This window comes from Ursus americanus, chromosome X, assembly GCF_024610735.1.
Source record: "Ursus americanus isolate L20-20 chromosome X, mUrsAme1.1.p, whole genome shotgun sequence".
In the NCBI taxonomy this organism is placed as follows: domain Eukaryota; kingdom Metazoa; phylum Chordata; class Mammalia; order Carnivora; family Ursidae; genus Ursus; species Ursus americanus.
The window spans coordinates 108,204,190-108,223,306 of NC_142164.1; the positions used below are offsets into that span (position 1 = coordinate 108,204,190).

Here is a 19,117-nt window from a genome sequence, read left to right on the forward strand (position 1 = left end):
AGCTGGAATGTACAGGGGAGAAACTGGCAAGAATGTCTTCTTCCTCAATGGCACACTCTATCCATTCTCACACAAGATCCGTGGGGACTGGCGGTCCCTAAGGAACTCCTGCGGCTCTAAGATCCCTGACTAGCATTTGTGGCCGTGAGGAGCCAGAGGGCTCCACACATACAATATTGCACTCACCTTCATAAAGCTGAAAATACTGGCTGACCACCCCAGCCCAGCCTATTCCCCACCCACCCACACCCTCCCATCCCCTTCCCACTGGCTTACCTACCCCCCCCTCCCCCCACCCCAGCACACATTACAAGGCTGTCTCTTTTAAATCATTCAGATTTGGCATTCGAGACCGATTTGTTCTGTTATAGGGGTGCCCGTTTGGCCCACTCTTGGCACCCAGCTGTTCAGAGTAGGAAGGCCCCTCTGTGGCACTCCGGGTCACAGAGGACACATGCCAACCAGAGTCCATCTGACCTGGCAGCTGGAGGGCTGGTCTGCCCTTTGGTGTGGGCTCCTGCCGGATGTTACTGCTCCCGCCAGAGGCCTGGCTCAGAGGATGGATCCGAATTTCTGAGAACGAATTTTTGGCTTGTTGAGTTGTTAAGGGCTGGAAGCGGGGGTCTGAGGAAGCCGGGTGATTTGAGGCTGAAGAAAGATGTAACAGCTTGCGCAGTGATTTTAACGGCTGGCTCTGAAAGAAAAGATGAGAGCGCGCATAGGACTTAATTTAGAGTAGACTCGAAAGCTGGGAGAGATGGAGCACAGATCTGAGATGACTGCGTGCAGCCAGCGGGGCAGGCACAGGGGAGGAGGGGCTAAGTCTAGCCTTATCTGTCCTTTTGTTCTTTTTCAGACAAGATCAAAGTTATTTATCTTTAACGAAAAAGCCTAGAAATCTGGATAAGAAATCTAGAGCTGGTGTGGCTGATCAAAGCCTTAGGCAACTTCTATCTGGTTGCATCCCATCTTTACAGGGGGGAGATCTCATGCCTCAACCAGCAGGAAGTAGCAAAAGGAATATGACGCTCCCTTTTTGAGAAGACTTCCCAACAGCTCGACATCAACCTGCCACTTATTTTTCACCAGCCAGGACTCAGTCATTCAACCCTATCTAGCCACAAGAGAAAACTGAAGAGATATAATGTTTCAATTAGGTAGCAACATACTCAGCTAAAAATTACATATCCCACTTTTCTGTTCTGATCGCCCGGATTTTCCCTTTCCGCACTTTTACTTTTTTGGGGGTGGGGTAAGATCTGAGCACTGAGAAGCGAACACAGCTGAGAAAAACAAGCAAAAGCCCTATAGACTCTAAAACACAATTCACTCACAGGAGGCTTTGGATTCCTAACATGGGCTCACAGCTGCCCTGCTTGTCTTGCTGTTGTGGCCGGGGCCCAGACCCCACAGGTGCTGCACCGTGGAGGGGACTGTGCTTCAAGGCAGAAGGGAGGGTCCTGGCAGCCACCTACCCCACACTGGGTGACTCTTCTCTGGTGACTGCTGAGCCGCGGGCTCCCCCACTGGTGAAACGTTGTTCACTTCCCTCTCCTCTATGTGATACGTGATGAGGCTTACTATCAGAAGAGGCATGTAGAAAGCACCCTGAAATTCAAGGCCCTCAACGGGAACCCTGCACTCAAGACGTAGCCCTAGCCTGGGGCCACCCCTGGCTACTAATCTTCAAGGGCCATGCGTTTAAAGGCTTGGCAAAGTTTTAATAAAATGTTGATGATCTCAGGGAACACTACAAGATTTGAAGGAACAGAGCACTGAAATCGAAGGGAAATTGCTTGAGAATGGACTCACGTAGAAATTGCTCCTGAGGAAGCATCCTCCATGGCTATTCCAAAGTCTGTCCACAAAAGCTCTGTGGTCCCCAGGGGAGGTGGCACAGTACAGTGTACATCCTAAGTGCTCAAAGTTATGTTTTTTGTTATTGAAACTGCTATGATAACACAATAAGATTCCTGGTGATTTTTATAGCCCTGACCACAGGCAACTGTTGAGCAATTACCATAGTTTGGGTCCAGCTGGAGATATAAAGTAACCTGAAAAGGGCTTCTTAGCAAAAGAAATGGATACACAAAGAAGGTTCTAAAGCCCCATACTCTTTTATAAAAGTGGGAAGAGAACATCAGGCCCTCACTCAGAACCTTGTGCTCTTAGTTCAGATACATATCCAACAACTTGGATATCTGGTTCTCTATACCCTTTCTGTCACCTTGCCTCCCCTTAGCCTATATTATGTTAGAAGCAGAAAATACAAATGGTTGGGCAAATACAAGTGAAATTTGGGAATTCCTGTCAGTGGATCTAAGTAACAGTTAAAGAAAGTAAACAACAAACCTATAAAAATAGGTCCTCTTCCTCCAAATCACAGAAATCTGTGGCCATCTCTAGGTAAAAGCAATCCTAGAGCTTCAAAAGCTCATGAGGTTTGTCAGAAATTACAGTACAGAGGAATACTAGATTTATAAAAATGTTAATATCATCAAAAAACAAGTTAGATTATGTCATTGTGCTCATCGTGGGATACTTAAAAGATGCAATATTACATTTCCAATCAAAATAGTTGTCCAAACCAGACAAACCTCAGTTACCTGAAAAAACTTACTAATTCATTTTTTGTTTATTCCCCATTATGGCAGATAAATGCAATTATACAATACTGTATAATATGCAGTTCCTAATGCAACTGTTCGATTTTCTATCAGAAATAGTATCAATTGCAGAAGATTATTCTTTCAAGAAAGGTTATCGTATCTGCCTTTCAAGGCCTAATTCGTGTGCTACCACATCTAACGAAGACTTCATCTTCCCACTACCTCCTCCTCTCACGCTCCCCTACATTTTATGGCATGCCTCACTTTTTACCATGAATTATGGTTATTTATAGATTTTCTCTCTCCTAGGATGTGTAGTATTTATGGATTGAGACCACGTCTTAATTATTCCCCTTACCTTACACCCCTCTAACACACACCCTCCTACCCTACCCCACCCAGGGCTAGGTGAAGGCTAATGGAAGCTCACTTTTTTCCTATTAGGACATGGGTCACTAAAACAAGACTCATCTGGACTCCCAAGATCATCTGCTATTCACAGTGAGGGTATATTCTGAGGAGACTCACAGCCTTGCGGTAACACTGAGAGGCTAAATTCCTCAACCTTGCCCTTCTCTCAAGTGGGATAGTCCCTGCAGAGTCTAAGAATCTAGAGTGTTACAGGCACCACTCACTTGGGTCTGTAGATCAGAGATCTTCTCAGGACGCCATTCCTTTGGTCTGCTGCTCGGGGTGCTAGCAGAGTGAATGGCTTTCTGTAATGTCAGTAGATCAGGGCCGTCAGAATTGGGCACCTAGAGCAAAATATGGGCAAGGATTCGATAAGAACCCCAATAAGCCTTACTAAGATATGCAACCACACCCAAGAGGAGAAAAGCAAATCAAAGGAAACCAAACCTCGACCCCGCCCCCCCAATAAAAAAGGAAACCAAAACTCTCCCAATGTTCACAATGCAGGTGATGCCAGTTAAATTCTGCTGCCCTCTTAATAATTTTCCCTGCATTAGGAAAAATTGGCAGATGTCATGCAGCTTTGTTAAAACCTCAACCCTTAAAGCATTCCCATGCTGTTAGTTTTAGTCGCTGTAAGAGAGAGCAGTTAAATTGGGCTGTACCAGAAATTGCTGTCGTATCCTCATTCCATATTGCAGTTAGGTTATGAACCAGTTCAATAAAACAAAAATTTGCTCCTGCTGGGAAAATGATCCAAACACTGTATTTGGTGGTGCCCAAAGAAGTCTAGCAGGCTTTCAAGGATACTGAAGTGGGAAAAGTATGGTTTGAATCATATTCCCAAGACACTGCCCAGTAAATCTGGGTCTAGCATTAAGTACTATAAAAATCCTGGAAATTTGTGCCACAAACTCCAGATGAATGCAATTGGTCCGTTCACCGATTTTGGTGAACACAGAATAATGCCAAATGCCAAGCAAAAGTCCTGGCTTTACACTAAGTGACCAGCAAAAGCTAGAGCCAGGCAAGGAAAAAGCAAATCACCAACTAAGAAAAGTGGAGCCTGCTGGCTCACTCAATTTGGTCAATTCAACTTGGTTTCAAAGAACAAACTGCCAACCAAGTGTTAACAGACTTTGTGAGTCAAATGAAAAGACGTTGTTAATTGTAAATGTTAATCAAATTCTTTACAGGAAATAAGGGATTTTATGAATGCCGTCTGCCCACAAGTGGCTAACCAGACAACCCAAACTAGCCTTTCACTAGTTTGTTTAGTAGCCTTTTATAGCTTCAACTTCCTTAACTGATTCACAAAATCCATAATGGCAAAGAATTGATATTTCAGTAACTTTATGGAACTGGCTCAGGTACTTAACTAGCACAAAGAGAATATGACCCCATGAAAATAAAAGACATGCTGTTGTCATCAGTAAAACAAGTTTACTGGAGCAGTTTGCAGGGCTACCGTACGTAAAAATGGGTACCATGGGTGGAGTGACTACAGGAAGCTTTTTCAAAGAAGAACTATGCTTTAAATGATTCTTTGAATTAAAAAGAGGAAAGAGGGATTTCTTGATGCTTGGATTCTCCCCGTTGGTGGAATCTGTCTGCAATATAAGATACAAATAAACTAATTGCAAAAAAAAAAAAAAAAGAAAAAAGAAAAAGAAAAGAAAAGAAAGAAGAAAAAGAAAAAAAGAAAAAAAGGGTATTCTTACTGAAACTCCTAGCCCTTGGGAGCCCTGATAGTGTTCAATATTAACAGTCACTTAAGGAATCTGTGTGCTGTGTGTGCACCTAGAGGAGTTCTGTGTCATTTCTCATCTGGACATGAAGATGCCAACAAAGTAAATTCAAAACCTGCAAAAACTCAATGTATATAAAGAACATGTGGTCATGATTCTTACCTATAATAGGAATGCCTAGAAACCTACACACATCTAGTCACACTGAACTTATAAAACATTTAGGGATTTATTTATTATCAGAAGTAAGATTATTATAAAGAATTGTGTTTAAAGAGCTGCTGATGAACTTCAATCTTTTCCTAATTGCTAGAGAGGACTTCAGCAACTAAATAAGTGACCATGTGATCTGCCTATGGGGGAGGAGGGAAGAAGATACAGCAAACTCTTTCGAACGTGGTCAACTCATGAACCAGAAAACATCACTTGGTCTACCATCATGGAAGAAGCCTGGTTCTATGCTGCTAAAGAAATACTCACTCCATGGAAAATATGTGGCGCCATTCAGAATACGGGTTTTCAAAGTGAAAAAAACAAAGTTCAATCTTTAAATTGACGCATGATTACCAATTGAAATACTAGCTAACTAGGGTACAATTACCAAGTTGGCAAAGTCACCATATGCTCTGAGGGCTTATGTAACTCTGGATATGGAACTGAAGCCAGATTTCCCAAGGCGGCTTCCAGATTTGCTTGAGTCAAAGCAGGCACCTTTGCAATACAGAATTATTTTTTGGCACCACTTTTCCGTGTTTTGGATAGCTCAATTGTTAGAGAACTAGAATATATATGAAGGTATTCAGATCACCTTGTATGAAGCCATTCAAGTAAGATAGCCCACTGAAGGTTCCTGTTCCCAAGAGGGATCCCAGGGAAGAATTTAATTTACATCACTAAGGAGGCCGCACGAGACTTCTCAGGAATGAGTGGCCAGAGGCTCTCTACCAGAGGTGGGCCTGTGGCAGGGACTGAGCTGGGGCCTGCTGTTTAGGAGAACCCACCTCTAGTTCTCCCGACTGGTTGTGCGACTTCAGGCAGATCACAGTTTGCCTGGGCAGTCCTCTATCAGTGAAATAAAAGTGTTAAACTAGATTTAGGACTCACTGAGGTTTAAAAATGTCCTGTTTCTCGGGGCGCCTGGGTGGCACAGCGGTTAAGCGTCTACCTTCGGCTCAGGGCGTGATCCCGGCGTTATGGGATGGAGCCTCACATCAGGCTCCTCCGCTGTGAGCCTGCTTCTTCCTCTCCCACTCCCCCTGCTTGTGTTCCCTCTCTCACTGGCTGTCTCTAACACTGTCGAATAAATAAATAAAATCTTTAAAAAAAAATGTCCTGTTTCTCTACATGCACTGGGCACCACATTTCTTTCTTTCTTCCTTTCTTTGAGTTTTATGCAAAGGACACAAAGCTTTAAATCTTTCAAAGCTGGTTTACCTATTTTCTTTTTGCTGAGTTCTAGAAAGTGAAAAAAAGGTAATTTTAATTCTGTTTCAATGCTCACTTGAAAGAAGCAGAGTTGATGTCATGCCAGGCTTAGGAGCCTGAGGTCTGGAAGAATACAGAGGGCTCTTACTCTTGATTTTGGCTCGGATCACGATCTCAGGGTTGTTGAGATCGAGCTCTGCTTTGGGCTCTGCGCTGGTTGTGGAGCCTGCTTCGGGTTCTCCCTCTCCCTGTGTGCCCTCTCTCTCTCAAAAAAATTCTTTTTAATGAAAAAATGCACAGGCACAACTTTTGATTTGGAAGGCTTAAAGCATGTGGCCTATATAGAGATATTTTGCAGTTACTTTACATATCAAAAATGAAATGTATAAAAACCTTTAAAAAGTTTGAGTGGAAAGGATGTTAGAGAATAAATATTTTCCTATTTTCCCTAACCTATACTATTTAAAAATCTATAATTTGAACCAGATCCTGAATAATAAGAGTCAGTCAGCATGTATACACTCAACTTAGGCCATGGTGAGCCAGGGGCTTTATGTTTAATGTTAGTCTAATGCAGACAGACATCAAAAGCCAAATCTATACACAAAACACCTTCAATTCCTTGGTTCCTGCTACTTTCTTCCACTTAATTACCCCACAGTGGCTACAGACCTGAGGTTAAGAACAAAAACAAAAACCTCAAAATAAAAGTAACACGGGTTAGGAGAGGTAGTCTAAGTTCAACGTTCATGATGGATAAATATGTTCTACAGACAATGATAGAAGTTTATTGTATTAGCATTTTAAATATTTTAAGCTTTTCCACTTCAAATAAGTCAGGTCTATTTTGTTCATCCAGTCTAAGAAACAAATGTAGCAATATTTGATTGAGCGGCATTTTGATTTGACATTTTGCTTTAAGTGAATTTCAGGTAGAGATATAGGCAGTTTAAAAAAAAAGAATGTTTCAGGAAATATTATGCAGCCATTAAAATGAAGATAGTAAGAACTGTGTAGTAACATATATATTATGTGTATATGTGATTGACAGATATACTATTAAAAGTCAGAATACAAAACTGTATAAAGATCACTATTATTTAAAACAAACTAAAAAACCACCTTCTTTCCACAAACATATGCATAGGCTAAAAAGCTAGGAGGAAATATACCAAAATCCTAATGCTAGTTGTAATAGGGTAGTAAGATCAGTGTGACAGGGTGATAAGATTAGAAATGATCATTTTTTCCTCAATTTTTCTATAACGAAATACATAAATTTAACAAATATGCAAGTGAAAGAATATCTAAAAAAGTAATCTAGGAGTGTCTTTATTAATACTTCTAGAACATCTGTGATCCTTACTTTGGGTATTACATTCTTTGCTACTATCATCTATCTCATCTTTACTTACCACTGAGTCATAATCCTAGAATCTTTCTGCTTTTTTAAATAACTGAGAGTCAATCATGTATGAATGAGAAATAGAAACAAAAGTGTTTAAAATAGCTGCCTCAACGTTGTCTGGCCTTGAAAGTACCATAAAACAAAGGGGAAAGCAGGCCTCACGTGGGTGAAGAAGCTCCTGCTGGCCTAGAGGCCTGGCTTTCCCATGTTTCCTCACGTCACTAACCAGCAGAATCCTTGCTTGGGTGGTTCAGAGATATGATGTGCACGGTTCCATGGAGCCAAACCTTGGTTCAGGCAGAGGGCTCCCAGGAGATAAGACTTGTTCCATTTCACAGTTCAGTCACAAGATAAACATGTCTTCCTACTAAAGCAAACCCTGAAATGTCAAATACTATTCTCCTCTCTGTGATTATACAGCCCAGAAAGGAACTTGTCAACATGGCAACTGGAAAACCAGCCAGGGAAGAATAACGAATGATGGTTAGTTATAAATTTCAAGATTAAAGCATACACCAAAACCATTTCCTAAGTTTTCACACATCTTTAACCCCCAAAGAAAAATAAATCCTGCAGCTTCATAGTTTTTACATGAATATAAATCCACATGGATGTTTACTGAGAGAGGTTAAAGTGTTCTCTCTCATCCAAATTAAATTTCTTCTATTCCTGGAGATTCTGTGGAATCTAGAAAAGGCTCTGTGAGAGGAGGATAGGTGTATAGAATTTAGAAAGACACAAATACAATGTATGCATGTCAAATCTCAAAAAGAAAATAATTCACTTTCACTGCCATGTACAAAATGTCAAGTACCCACAGACTAATGCAGACTCATGTGCCGCTGTATATAGAAAGTAGCCATCTACTTACTGTTTGAGATTTCTTCTTTTTCTTTTTCATTGACCTGAAAAAACCTTGTTTCTCCTTTTCCTTCAGTTGTTCAGAATGACTAATGTTTTCAGGACTTTTCCTAAATGGGAAGACATTTTTATCATATTGATCTTTCAACCTTTCTCTTGCCATTATATGACAAATAACAATGAAAACTAAAAAATGCATGAAGCCAGATTGAAACAGCCATGAAAAATCAAGCACATAGGTAAAGAGCCTCTAAAAAGCAGGAGGAACTGAATCTAATCAACCATGGTTAATGATTAGCCTTTGGCACAGGCTCACTTGAACTGGCAATTTCAGCATTATTACAAATGATCTGGTAACTGTACTGCAGGACCATTTTCATGCTGTTGAAAACCTCAGAATTGGAGAGTCTGAAAAGCACACAGTTTAAAGGATGGATGCGTTTTTCATAACCCTCCAAGGGAAAGAGCTGAAACATGTTCAGTATCTTCATTTTTCTATTTACCTTTCTAAAACCAGCTCAAGAAGTTCATTATTAGTGGTTTGCCAAGATACTGAACATAAACAAAACAAAACAAAACAAAACAAAACCAAAAACAAAAAAACAAAAAAACCAAAACCAAAAAAAAAAAAAAAACCAATGGTGTTACAGGAGCATTGTAAATAAAAATAAAAATTGCCTCAAACTGGAAAATTCCTTCATAAACACCTTATATCTATTTATTGAAACTTAATTGAAAAATAGCTCAGGTAAGAAAAAACATGGACAAGATGAATGCTTTAAATCAAAGTACTCGTGGGGAAAAAAAAGCTTCTAACTGAAAATACTGACAACATTAAGCTTCATACCACACTGACTCCACCAGGTATTTTAATACAAATAGGAGGTTTAACAGATAGCAAACAGGACACTTTGGCCCTAATAAGTCGCTGACTTGTATGTTAAGAGAGGCCATGTATTACTTAATTTAATTTACAGTCTTTAAGAAGCAACTCAACTGGTGTTATTCTTCAAAAAGACACATTCCATGGGCTCTATTTTAAATTTTAATATATGACTGTGTAAAACCATTTTCTCGAATGACTGAATTCCTTCTATTAGCTATTCCCTAAAATCAAAAGTAAAACATTAAAGGTGAGAGTTCATTCATATTTGTGATTTTAGAACACGTACTGGTGATGAAGTTACTACAATATCTAAGAAAATATGAGCAAAGTGGCATTCTTGATTAAATCTGTGTGGAGACAGTAAACATCTAGATAAACTGTTGCAGAGCCACATGATAGAAAACACCACAAAGCTATCAAAAATAAATCATATCTTCTAAGAATTTTCAGTAATCTAAAGGAATATTTAAAATATAATACTAAGTGAAAAACTGTAAGATTCAAAACTTGCTACATAATATAAGCCTCAAAACTTGCTACATAATATGAGCCTAACTGTATTAAAAAAAGAGAGAGAAAAGAAAAGAAAAGAGAAAAGAAAAGAAAAGAAAAGAAAAGAAAAGAAAAGAAAAGAAAAGAAAAGAAAAGAAAAGAAAAAAGAAAAGGATGGGGCGCCTGGGCGGCACAGTTGGTTGAATAGCCAACTCTTGGTTTCAGCTCAGGTCATGGGATCGAGCCATCGAGCCCTACGTGAGGCTCCATGCTTAGCACGGAGTCTGTTTGGGATTCTCTGTCCTTCCCCCTCTGCCCCTCCTGCTTGTGCTCTCTCTCCCTCAAATAAATAAGTAAATCTTTAAAATGAAAAGGCATATATGTGTACATACACACGTATCTTTTAAAAGGCAGGAATAAAATAAAATAAAATCTTAAAAGCTATCATCTCTGGGTAGTAAGATTATTGGTGATTTATTATTTCTATTTTTTAGTTTCAACATCAAACATGTACTACAGATATAATAAAAAGGTTGTACAAACCACAGAAAATTTGTTTGAAAACCCAAAAACTCAAGATCCAAGACAACAAGGGAAGAGATTTAAAAAGAGAGACAGATGGACAGATAAAAAACAGGAAAACATAACTCTGTGAAGGAGCAATGATCATTTCTTCTTCTTCTAAGTGTGTAGCCTAAAAGTTAATAGAAATATCAAGGAAGTAAAAACATGTACCGTAAGCCCAAGTGTTCCTGAAACTCATTAGGACCTGCAATTTTAAACATCATTGAGAGCTCCAAGTTCTGAAGTGAAAGTTTCATAATACAACATAACCAATAAAAATAACTAACACTGGAACTCAGAATGATATATTTATAATTCTGAAAGCTAGAAAACTTCAGATATGATGGAATAGGTAAAAATGGAATAGTGAAAAGTTTGATTCTAGGCAACACAGTAAAAGAGTATAATTTGCTGGAATCACAAAAGCACAACTCTCAGAACTGAAAGGAACCTCACATATAGTATCTAGACCAACCAGCAATACTATTTTTAATGTCTTGTAACTTACAGAAGTTAAAGAACTATTTGCGTATGATATAGCTTACGTCCTTCCATAATGGAGTCTGCACCTAACCTAGAAGCACAGCAAACTATTCAGATTAACAGGTAGAACTTTTTTTTTTGCCAATCAGAACATACGGTCTAGGGGCGCCTGGGTGGCGCAGCGGTTAAGCGTCTGCCTTCGGCTCAGGGCGTGATCCCGGCGTTACGGGATCGAGTCCCACATCGGGCTCCTCCGCTATGAGCCTGCTTCTTCCTCTCCCACTCCCCCTGCTTGTGTTCCCTCTCTCGCTGGCTGTCTCTATCTCTGTCAAATAAATAAATAAAATCTTTAAAAAAAAAAAAAAAAAAAAAGAACATACGGTCTAACAAAATCTCCAACGTCCACCGAGGGTCAGTAGTAAAAGTGCTTTCTGCCAATCCAGGAAATCTTTAAGGGGGACAGGTTCATCATGACTGCAAGCTCAGGATGGGAATGGGCATTACTGTAAGAATGCTAATGTTGGCATGAGAGCAAGAGAAGGCTTGAGACACTAATCCTAGAAGGAACAGATCTGGGATGGGAAGAAGAGTCTCTATCCAGTAAGATGAAAGTGAGGGGGACTGATGAGAAGGGTAATGAATGAGAAACTAAAAAGCCCAGGGTTTGCAGTCCCTTGTGAGCGCAAAACACGGGGAAGATGAATCAGAGACCCTCTGCAGGGTCTTCTCAAAGACGCTGGGTAAACTAGAGCCCAGGGAAAGGAGGAATGATGAGAAAAACATCTTCAGACTGAGACTGAGCAGAGGTGGTGGGGCCAAGATTCAGGCAGGCAAAGATCCCAGAGACCAAAACCAAAAAAGGAAATAAATTACGCTTGAACTAGAAAGACGAAAGCTAGGAGTGAAGCATGAGTGTGCATGTATCACAAAAGACACAAAAAAGAAGTCAGAGAGAAAAAGAGCACAAATGGGAGAGAGAGACGGAGACAGAGAAAGAACAAAGAGAGGGAGAAGCTACATGGAAACATACACATACAGAGTCAGAGAAACAGAGGAAGAAAGACTAGAAGATAGACTCAGAGAGAGGCAGAGACGGAGAGAAGCCGCCAGGAACACAGGCACCTGAAAAGCTGGGTGTTGTACAAAAGAATAAAGACAGAGACTTGATCAGTTACAACCAGTACTACACCATAATTTATCTCATTTGTGAATTCTGGACCCTATGATTCTACCTGGTATAGGCAACAGATGGGCCCAAAAGGAGCAGCACAAGAGAAGGGCAAATGGGTGATCACATCCATCTCAGGTACCGGACCTTTGAGAAGGCCCACCCAGCTAGTCACCTGACACATTATCCAGGGCTGATCAAACCGCTGGGGTGGGGGGGGAGGGGAGTAGCAACCTCCTCCTACTCTGACATCCTCTAACATAACAGCTGTTTTATAAGGGGTCAAGAGGAAAGAGAATTCAAGACTCCCCTAAAAAAGGAAGGAATTAAAGTTGACTGAATGGAAGTCAACCAACATTTATGGCGTACTGTGTTTGTGGTGGGCCTGGTGTTGGCGGTGTTGGGGCTAGAGAGAAAAATAAAACAAGGAGTGTGACCTCAAGCTGCTCACAGACTCAAGGTGGGATACCCACAGGTTCAAGAGAGGGTCAGATTCTGGTGTTTCATTAAGCAGCGTGACACTTTCCTTGCTACCCCCCCTTCCCCTGGTCATGGAACTAAACTAGTCAGCTGATGTCCGAGAAGAAAACAATCAGTGAACAATTTTGTGAGTTATGGTGGCAAGCCATAATGGATGCCAATATATTCATAACTTAACCAGAAGAACAAGCCTGGGACTGTGCAAACAGTGACAGCAATCCTTCACTCACCTTAATTACTGGGATTCCTAATTAATTTGGTTTACTGTATAAACATCACTTTTAAACCCAAATTTAACAGCAGTCTTTCCAAACATATTTTATATACGTTGCCTTTTTAAGCAAAGTAAGAACAGCCTGTTTTAGAAATCTATATGCTTTATGGATATCTATTCTACATATGAAACCATGAGGACCAGAAAATATATTCCTACTGGGAGCCTGAGAAAAGGCAAAAATATTCCTCTCCTCTCCCTGGCTATTATTTGGGATCTTTCTCCCTCTTCACACTGTATTGTTACCCGGGATTACTTCTTGCCTGACAACCTCAGAGCCAACTGTTAAAATTGTGCTTAAGAGTAAACAGGCTTAGGGGTGCCTGAGTGGCTCAGTTGGCTGAGCATCCGAATCTTGATTTGGGGCCAGGTCATGATCTCAGGGTCATGAGATGGAGCGCCATGTTGGGCTCCGCGCTCAGCGCAGAGTCTGCTAGAGATTCTCTCTCCATCTCCCCCCCACCCCTCTCCCTGCTTGTGCACATGCGTTCTCTCTCTCTCTCTCTAGAATAAATAAATAAAAATCCTAAAAAAAAAAAAAAGAGTAAACAGGCTTATAGGGAGGGTGGAGGTGTTTTCCCATTAGTGAAGATGAATCTGATTGCATTAACTCTATTTTTTGTTCCGAGATATTCTGGCTCATCTCCCAGTTCTTAACTGGATTCTGGATAGCTGAGATGGCCAGAATAACCACCCTGGAGATTATACTACAATATCTATCACTTTAAAATGATATAGTAAGGTCGATCTTTCCATTCCAAGAAATGTGTACACTGTACAAATATTCTCGTCCCAAAAGAAATGGGAAGCACCACTATCAAGGAAAAACAGACTGCCCTTAGGCAAGTGATAATTTAGGAAGAGCGACTCACTATGTTACCATAGCAAGGCTTGTTCACATTTTTGTACGTTATCAAGCTGCATTTCTCTCAAATATACACAATATGGTGAACCAGTGAGATCTCTTGTTCAAGAAAGAAAAAAATCAAGATAAGTCAAGTTCAATGAATGACTTAGACAAAGTTAGATGTGATGCCCAAAGAAGTATCATAGCAGCATTAACATGAGGGGCAGTGGGAACAAAAGAATACTGCATCTCAAACTGGTAATTCTGCAACCCTCTCAAGCTTCATAACAGCAATATCAGAGTAGGGATGACTTGATGAAGGCCTGTCTAAAGTCTGAAGTTCGACATCCCAATTATGCCTCTAATTCTTAAAAAAAAAAAAAAAAACCCACAAAAAACTGTTTTCAGGTTTCTACATATACCTGGTCTAAACAAGCTCTACTCAAACTGACTATCAAAAAGACAAAAACAGTATGTTGTTAATACTACCTATCCCACATTTGGATTTAGTTTTGATCTAACCCACCTAATTTAATAGAACTATGTTAACCTGTAATTCTCTTTTAAACCATCACCACTCTATTATGCAACATCCAAGAAGAAAAACAATTTCTTCTACACTTCCTTAGTCTCATAATTGAGACACTATTCGCATGGCTTATCAAAGCCTCACTTGAAAACTGTCAAAGCCGGTAACTACAAGTTGTACCTGTGCTCCCAGGTTAATGCATAGGAGAGCTGGTCTACAGTCACATGGAAAAAGAATGCAGCAAAGTTTCTCAGCAAAGGAAGTAGAGGGGAGACATGTGACAAGTCATACTGAAGTTAGAGGACATCCATGGTAAAAACTGCCACAGCTAACAGTAACAAGTCACAGTGTGCTAGGCACTGCCTCTGGATGCTTTTGATGTTTTCCCTCATTTAATAATCACATTAATCCTGTAAGGGAGTTAGTACTCTTAGGCCTATTTTCACAGATGAGAAAACTGAGAGGCAGAGGTTAAAGTCACACAAACAGAAGGTGACATTAATCAAGATGTCCTATTTCCAGAGTCCAACCTCTTAGTCACTACTGTTAAAACTCTCATTTAATAAATACGGCAACGGATGTAAACTATGCTTATGAAAATATTTACAGCTTTAAAAATACTGTTTTTACTACTGTTTTAAAAATAATGAAGTTATTTTTACCATAGGGCACAGAAGCACTAAAACCTTGACACAACCCTGTGAAAAGGGTGAAAACTGCACAATCACACAGGGTCAGGAGTACTAACTGACCTAAGACCCTTCTGTGACTTCCGGCAATAAACAACAGAGTTGGAATTTGACAGAATGGCCCTATTCTAAACTTGCAATGCTATGGTCATGCACCATTTTAATCCAAGTAGAGAACTTAGTAGTTTTATGAAGTACACATAAACACCCCTCACATCTAGATTCTGGGCAGTCTCTTTGGGCAGCTGAGAGTATAAAGTCTATGTTATTATTTTTTTTAAAAAAAGAGGTCCTTACTCCCCGGACAGATCTGCTGATGAGACTTAATATTCGGTATAACTCTCCCTAAATTTTTATTACATATGACGCAAAGAAGATAAAAGAATAAGCAAAGCTGGCATTATCATTTCAGCCTCTGACTACCATTATGTTTTTTTGTGGTAGCGTAAAGGGTGTCCCTTCATTCCTTTCCTTTCACCCTGAATGCAAGTCAGGTGGCACAGAGGTGAAAAACATAAGCTTTGGAGTCAGACCCCATGCAGGCCTAGATCCTGGCTCTTCTCTCCCTGCTAAGGGCTGTCCAGGCAAGTGCTCTCCCTTTTCAAGGCTGCAGCTTCCTCATCTGTGGAACGGGAGCTGCCCCCACCCCAAAGGCTGACCGTGAGAACCAAGTGAGTCAGCGCACACCAAGTGCTAAACAAAGTGTCTACCCTGTGATACAACAGCAACAAAAGAGACAGTCAGTGAAAGACAGCATTCCTATCAGAAGAACGCAATGAAAGACATGTGAGATATGTGAGGCATTTAGTGACCCAGCAGATTTTTTCTTCTTTTACATGACATTTAATATAAATGCTGACATTGAAATAAACCATTATAAATAATGACAATTCACAGTTTCCTTATCAACAATCTCACTTGAGAAAACAAGCAAGCTAAAAAGTGTATCCAGAATTCTTTGAAATCTCAAATCTACAATTAGAAAAAAGGAGAGTAAAAACAAATCAAAATACTCACCATGGATCGAATGCTGGCTGTCTTTTTGAGTGGTTGGTTCCAGAACTGCTCTCTGATGGTAGGGAAGAAACTCTGGTTGATACATTATTTTCATGGAAAGAATTGTCTGGACGAGGAGATGGCACTGAATAAAGAAAAAGTCAGTCACTGATGTACTTTTTTGGTTGAAGCAGTTCTTAACTGATTCTACTGCATTTTCTCTCACACAATTAAAACAAACACATAAGTCAAAACCCTCCTCTGCCCTTTATATAACTTTTGTGTTTTCTGAGGGTCAAGGCATTCCAGGGAACATTCTCCCTCCCTCCCCCACTGATTATAACATTAATTTGCAAGGGTCAGTTAACATCAGGCAATATATATTTAAAACATAAATTGACTTTCAGCTGACTAACTGAAGAACACTGTAAAATATTTTAAAGTATGAATAGGACAGCCCCCCTTCACTATTTTGGCATTCTCTGAAATTGAGGCTGTCTTACATCATAGACTCAACTGTGCAAAATCTATTCTCAGTCTGAAGTGACTCTTAACGATATGTGTGCTAGAATACACTGTGCTTTAAGCCTTACACTTGGGAGGCAGAGTCAATTTTGTATTTTTTAAAACTACATTCCAAAGAAATTTGGTTATTTCCAAAAATTCTATTTTTCTCTAAGTTCTCAATCCAGTGAAGAACAGAAAGACAAACCACAACATATGTGGGTAAATACTTTTTTGCCCTTGGGGGGGTGGGTGTTACTATGTTTTTCTGTCACTTTCTTCTTCTTCTTCTTCTTAAAGATTTTATCTATTTGAGAGAGAGAGAGAGGGCAAACGCAGGGGGAGTGGCAGGTGGATGGAGAGGGGGGAGGCTCCCTGCTGAGCAAGGAGCCCAATGAGGGACTCGATCCCAGGTCCCCAGGATCACGACCTGAGCCGAAGGCAGACGCTTAACCGACTGAGCCACCCAGGCACCCCTGTCACCTTTTAAGCTCGATCATAAATCAAAATATATTGCAAATTTCATCACAAAAGGAATATACAGGCTGAATATCAAGATAAATGACACCATTTCACTTGCCTCTTGACCAGTAGGACTAAAACCAAGAAGTATTCTGGAAACATCTGTCATTTCAATGATACCACTAAATCTTCATCCAGTTAGATTTAGTAGAAACATTGAAATGACAGATGTCTCCAGATGTTTCACCTGGTTAAATCTCTTCCTTCTATTTCTGGACTTTCTAAAATAAAAATGTTCTACCTGCCAAACCCTGAAGTGTATTATGAGGAAGACTAATGAGGGGTTTTACTGATATGAACCAATTTAATTCACTTGTAATCAAAATAAAACCATCTTTCCTAATTAATCAAAACTTTGTTAACATTTTATATTAAAGTATACACTCCAGACATCTACAGGAATAACACAGATATGGCCCATTTTGGTAGTAAGACTTACAGTGATAGAAAAAAAAAAGGCATTTGCTCATAGACACTACAATATTTTAGCTAACTTTAATCTGAATTAAAATTTCAGTCCCTTACAATTCTAAAGTAACCACAGCATGAGAAAAAACCGAATGCATTAAAAGGCATATTCAGTGCCCTATGCTTTCTTCAAACGGGGCTGGGAGGGAACAAGTAGCCTAAATCAATACATATTTAGTCCTAAATAATACTTTTATACATTTATTTAGTTGAGGTTCCTAGTTAAGATGACCAAGCAGCTGTCCATGTTCTCCCCCAATTCCTGTCCCTTTCCAGCTGTCCCCCCAAATCAACAGAATAGTAAAAAGCCAAACAATGTGGGTGAGGGCGACTGTAGAAGGAAGGTGATGACTCTTAGGAGGCTTTAAGAAGCTGAGCCTCTGAAACACCCTGACCTTGCCCCTACCCTGGTGGGCTTGCTGTTAGTCTCCCTACCAGGGGCTAGAGCTCTGGAGGGGCTCTCACTCTATTGCTACATAGCTCTTCAAAGGGGATGCCTTTCTCTGTCAACATCTCCTAAATCCATACAGCCTCCAAAGCCTCTGTTTTAGTTGTTAGTTAACCATCGAAGTACTTTTTTAAGGCTGTGCAAGTACACTTGAAGATTTCCTTTCAATCAACAAATATTTATGAAACCATCAGGCAGTGTGCTAGTCAATGAAGGTAAAAGAGGAAAACATGATCAAGGGCCTTACAACCTTGAGAGAGAGAAATGCAGACAAAGAATCAATACCATGTAGTCTGTGTCATGTTAGATGGCTAGACAAGGAACCATGGGTAGAACAGAGAAGAAAACATTTCACTTTGGGTGGACAGGGAAGACATCATACTGCAGAGAACTTCAAAGTAGAACCTTAAATGGGACAAAAACAAGTTATCCAAGCAGGGGGAGGATGGAGGAACAAAAACAAGTTATCTAAGCATTTCAGGATGGAGGAACAGTAGCTACAGAGGATGGCAAGGACCAGGGCATGGAATATCTGGAAAGTCATCTTAGAGAATCCAGATTTTGTTGTGATGTCAATGGGAAACCACCGGAGGACTGTCAGCAGGTGAGAGACAGAAGACTGGGGGCAGACAGTGGGTTGCCTTGCTCTATTTTTGCCTTCTGGCATTTATTATCTTTTACTACTCTACATAATTCTTACATTTAGTGTAGTTTTCTCCTCATGAGAATGTGAGCTCCATGAAGGTGGAGACCTCTGGCTGCCTTGTTCACTGACATGTTCTAAGCTAGACCAGCACCAGGCACACAGGTGACATCAATAAATACTTTAGGACTTAATTGAATGAATGAGTGGGACGGCCAGGACACAGCTTCAAATGGATCATTCCAGGGACTGGTTTGATGGAAACCTTGGGAAATAGAGAGATCAGCTGGGAGGCTACTCAAAGAACCCAAGTCAGAAGCCATGAGGGCCTGAACTAAGACAGCAAGATCCGAAGCAGGGAGAAGTGTTGGAAGGCGACAGCACAGACAAGGATGGCAGGGACCTGAAGTCAAGGCAGTGAAGTGTAGTGGAGGGCATGGGCTGGAGGTGCAGGGAGGGGGAAGAGAGAGAGGACCCCGGTGGGTGCTCGGGGCTGGGCTTACCTCGGTAGAAACTGCCAACTCTCCTCGGAACAGGGTCATTGTACAGGTGTCTATTTTCTTTGGGGGCAGTGCCATCATCAGAGTGGGGGTCATGATATGCTCCACCCTGAGACAAGAAAGAGGTTTATAAAAAGTTAACAACAGGGCAATGATGATGTG

The 19,117-nt window shown here is 40.5% G+C and overlaps 1 protein-coding gene across 3 annotated transcripts in view; it reads right to left on the reverse strand.

Annotated features, from left to right (window-relative positions):
- Window positions 1-301: 301 nt before the first annotated feature.
- The window catches only part of CDKL5 (cyclin dependent kinase like 5), a 198,889-nt gene continuing 180,073 nt past the window's right edge, over window positions 302-19,117 (reverse strand). The window contains exons 14-19 of one of the 3 annotated variants that reach the window (XM_087859815.1): window positions 18,959-19,064; window positions 15,892-16,015; window positions 8,473-8,572; window positions 4,508-4,630; window positions 3,245-3,364; window positions 302-694 (exon numbers count right to left, since the gene is read on the reverse strand). In XM_087859815.1, coding sequence (XP_087715941.1) covers window positions 308-694; window positions 3,245-3,364; window positions 4,508-4,630; window positions 8,473-8,572; window positions 15,892-16,015; window positions 18,959-19,064 — 960 coding nt within the window. In that variant the 3' untranslated portion in view covers window positions 302-307. Of the gene's footprint in view, window positions 695-3,244; window positions 3,365-4,507; window positions 4,631-6,805; window positions 6,866-8,472; window positions 8,573-15,891; window positions 16,016-18,958; window positions 19,065-19,117 lie in introns of all 3 variants that reach the window. The other 2 variants (XM_087859816.1, XM_045778028.2) reach the window with 2 other exon arrangements.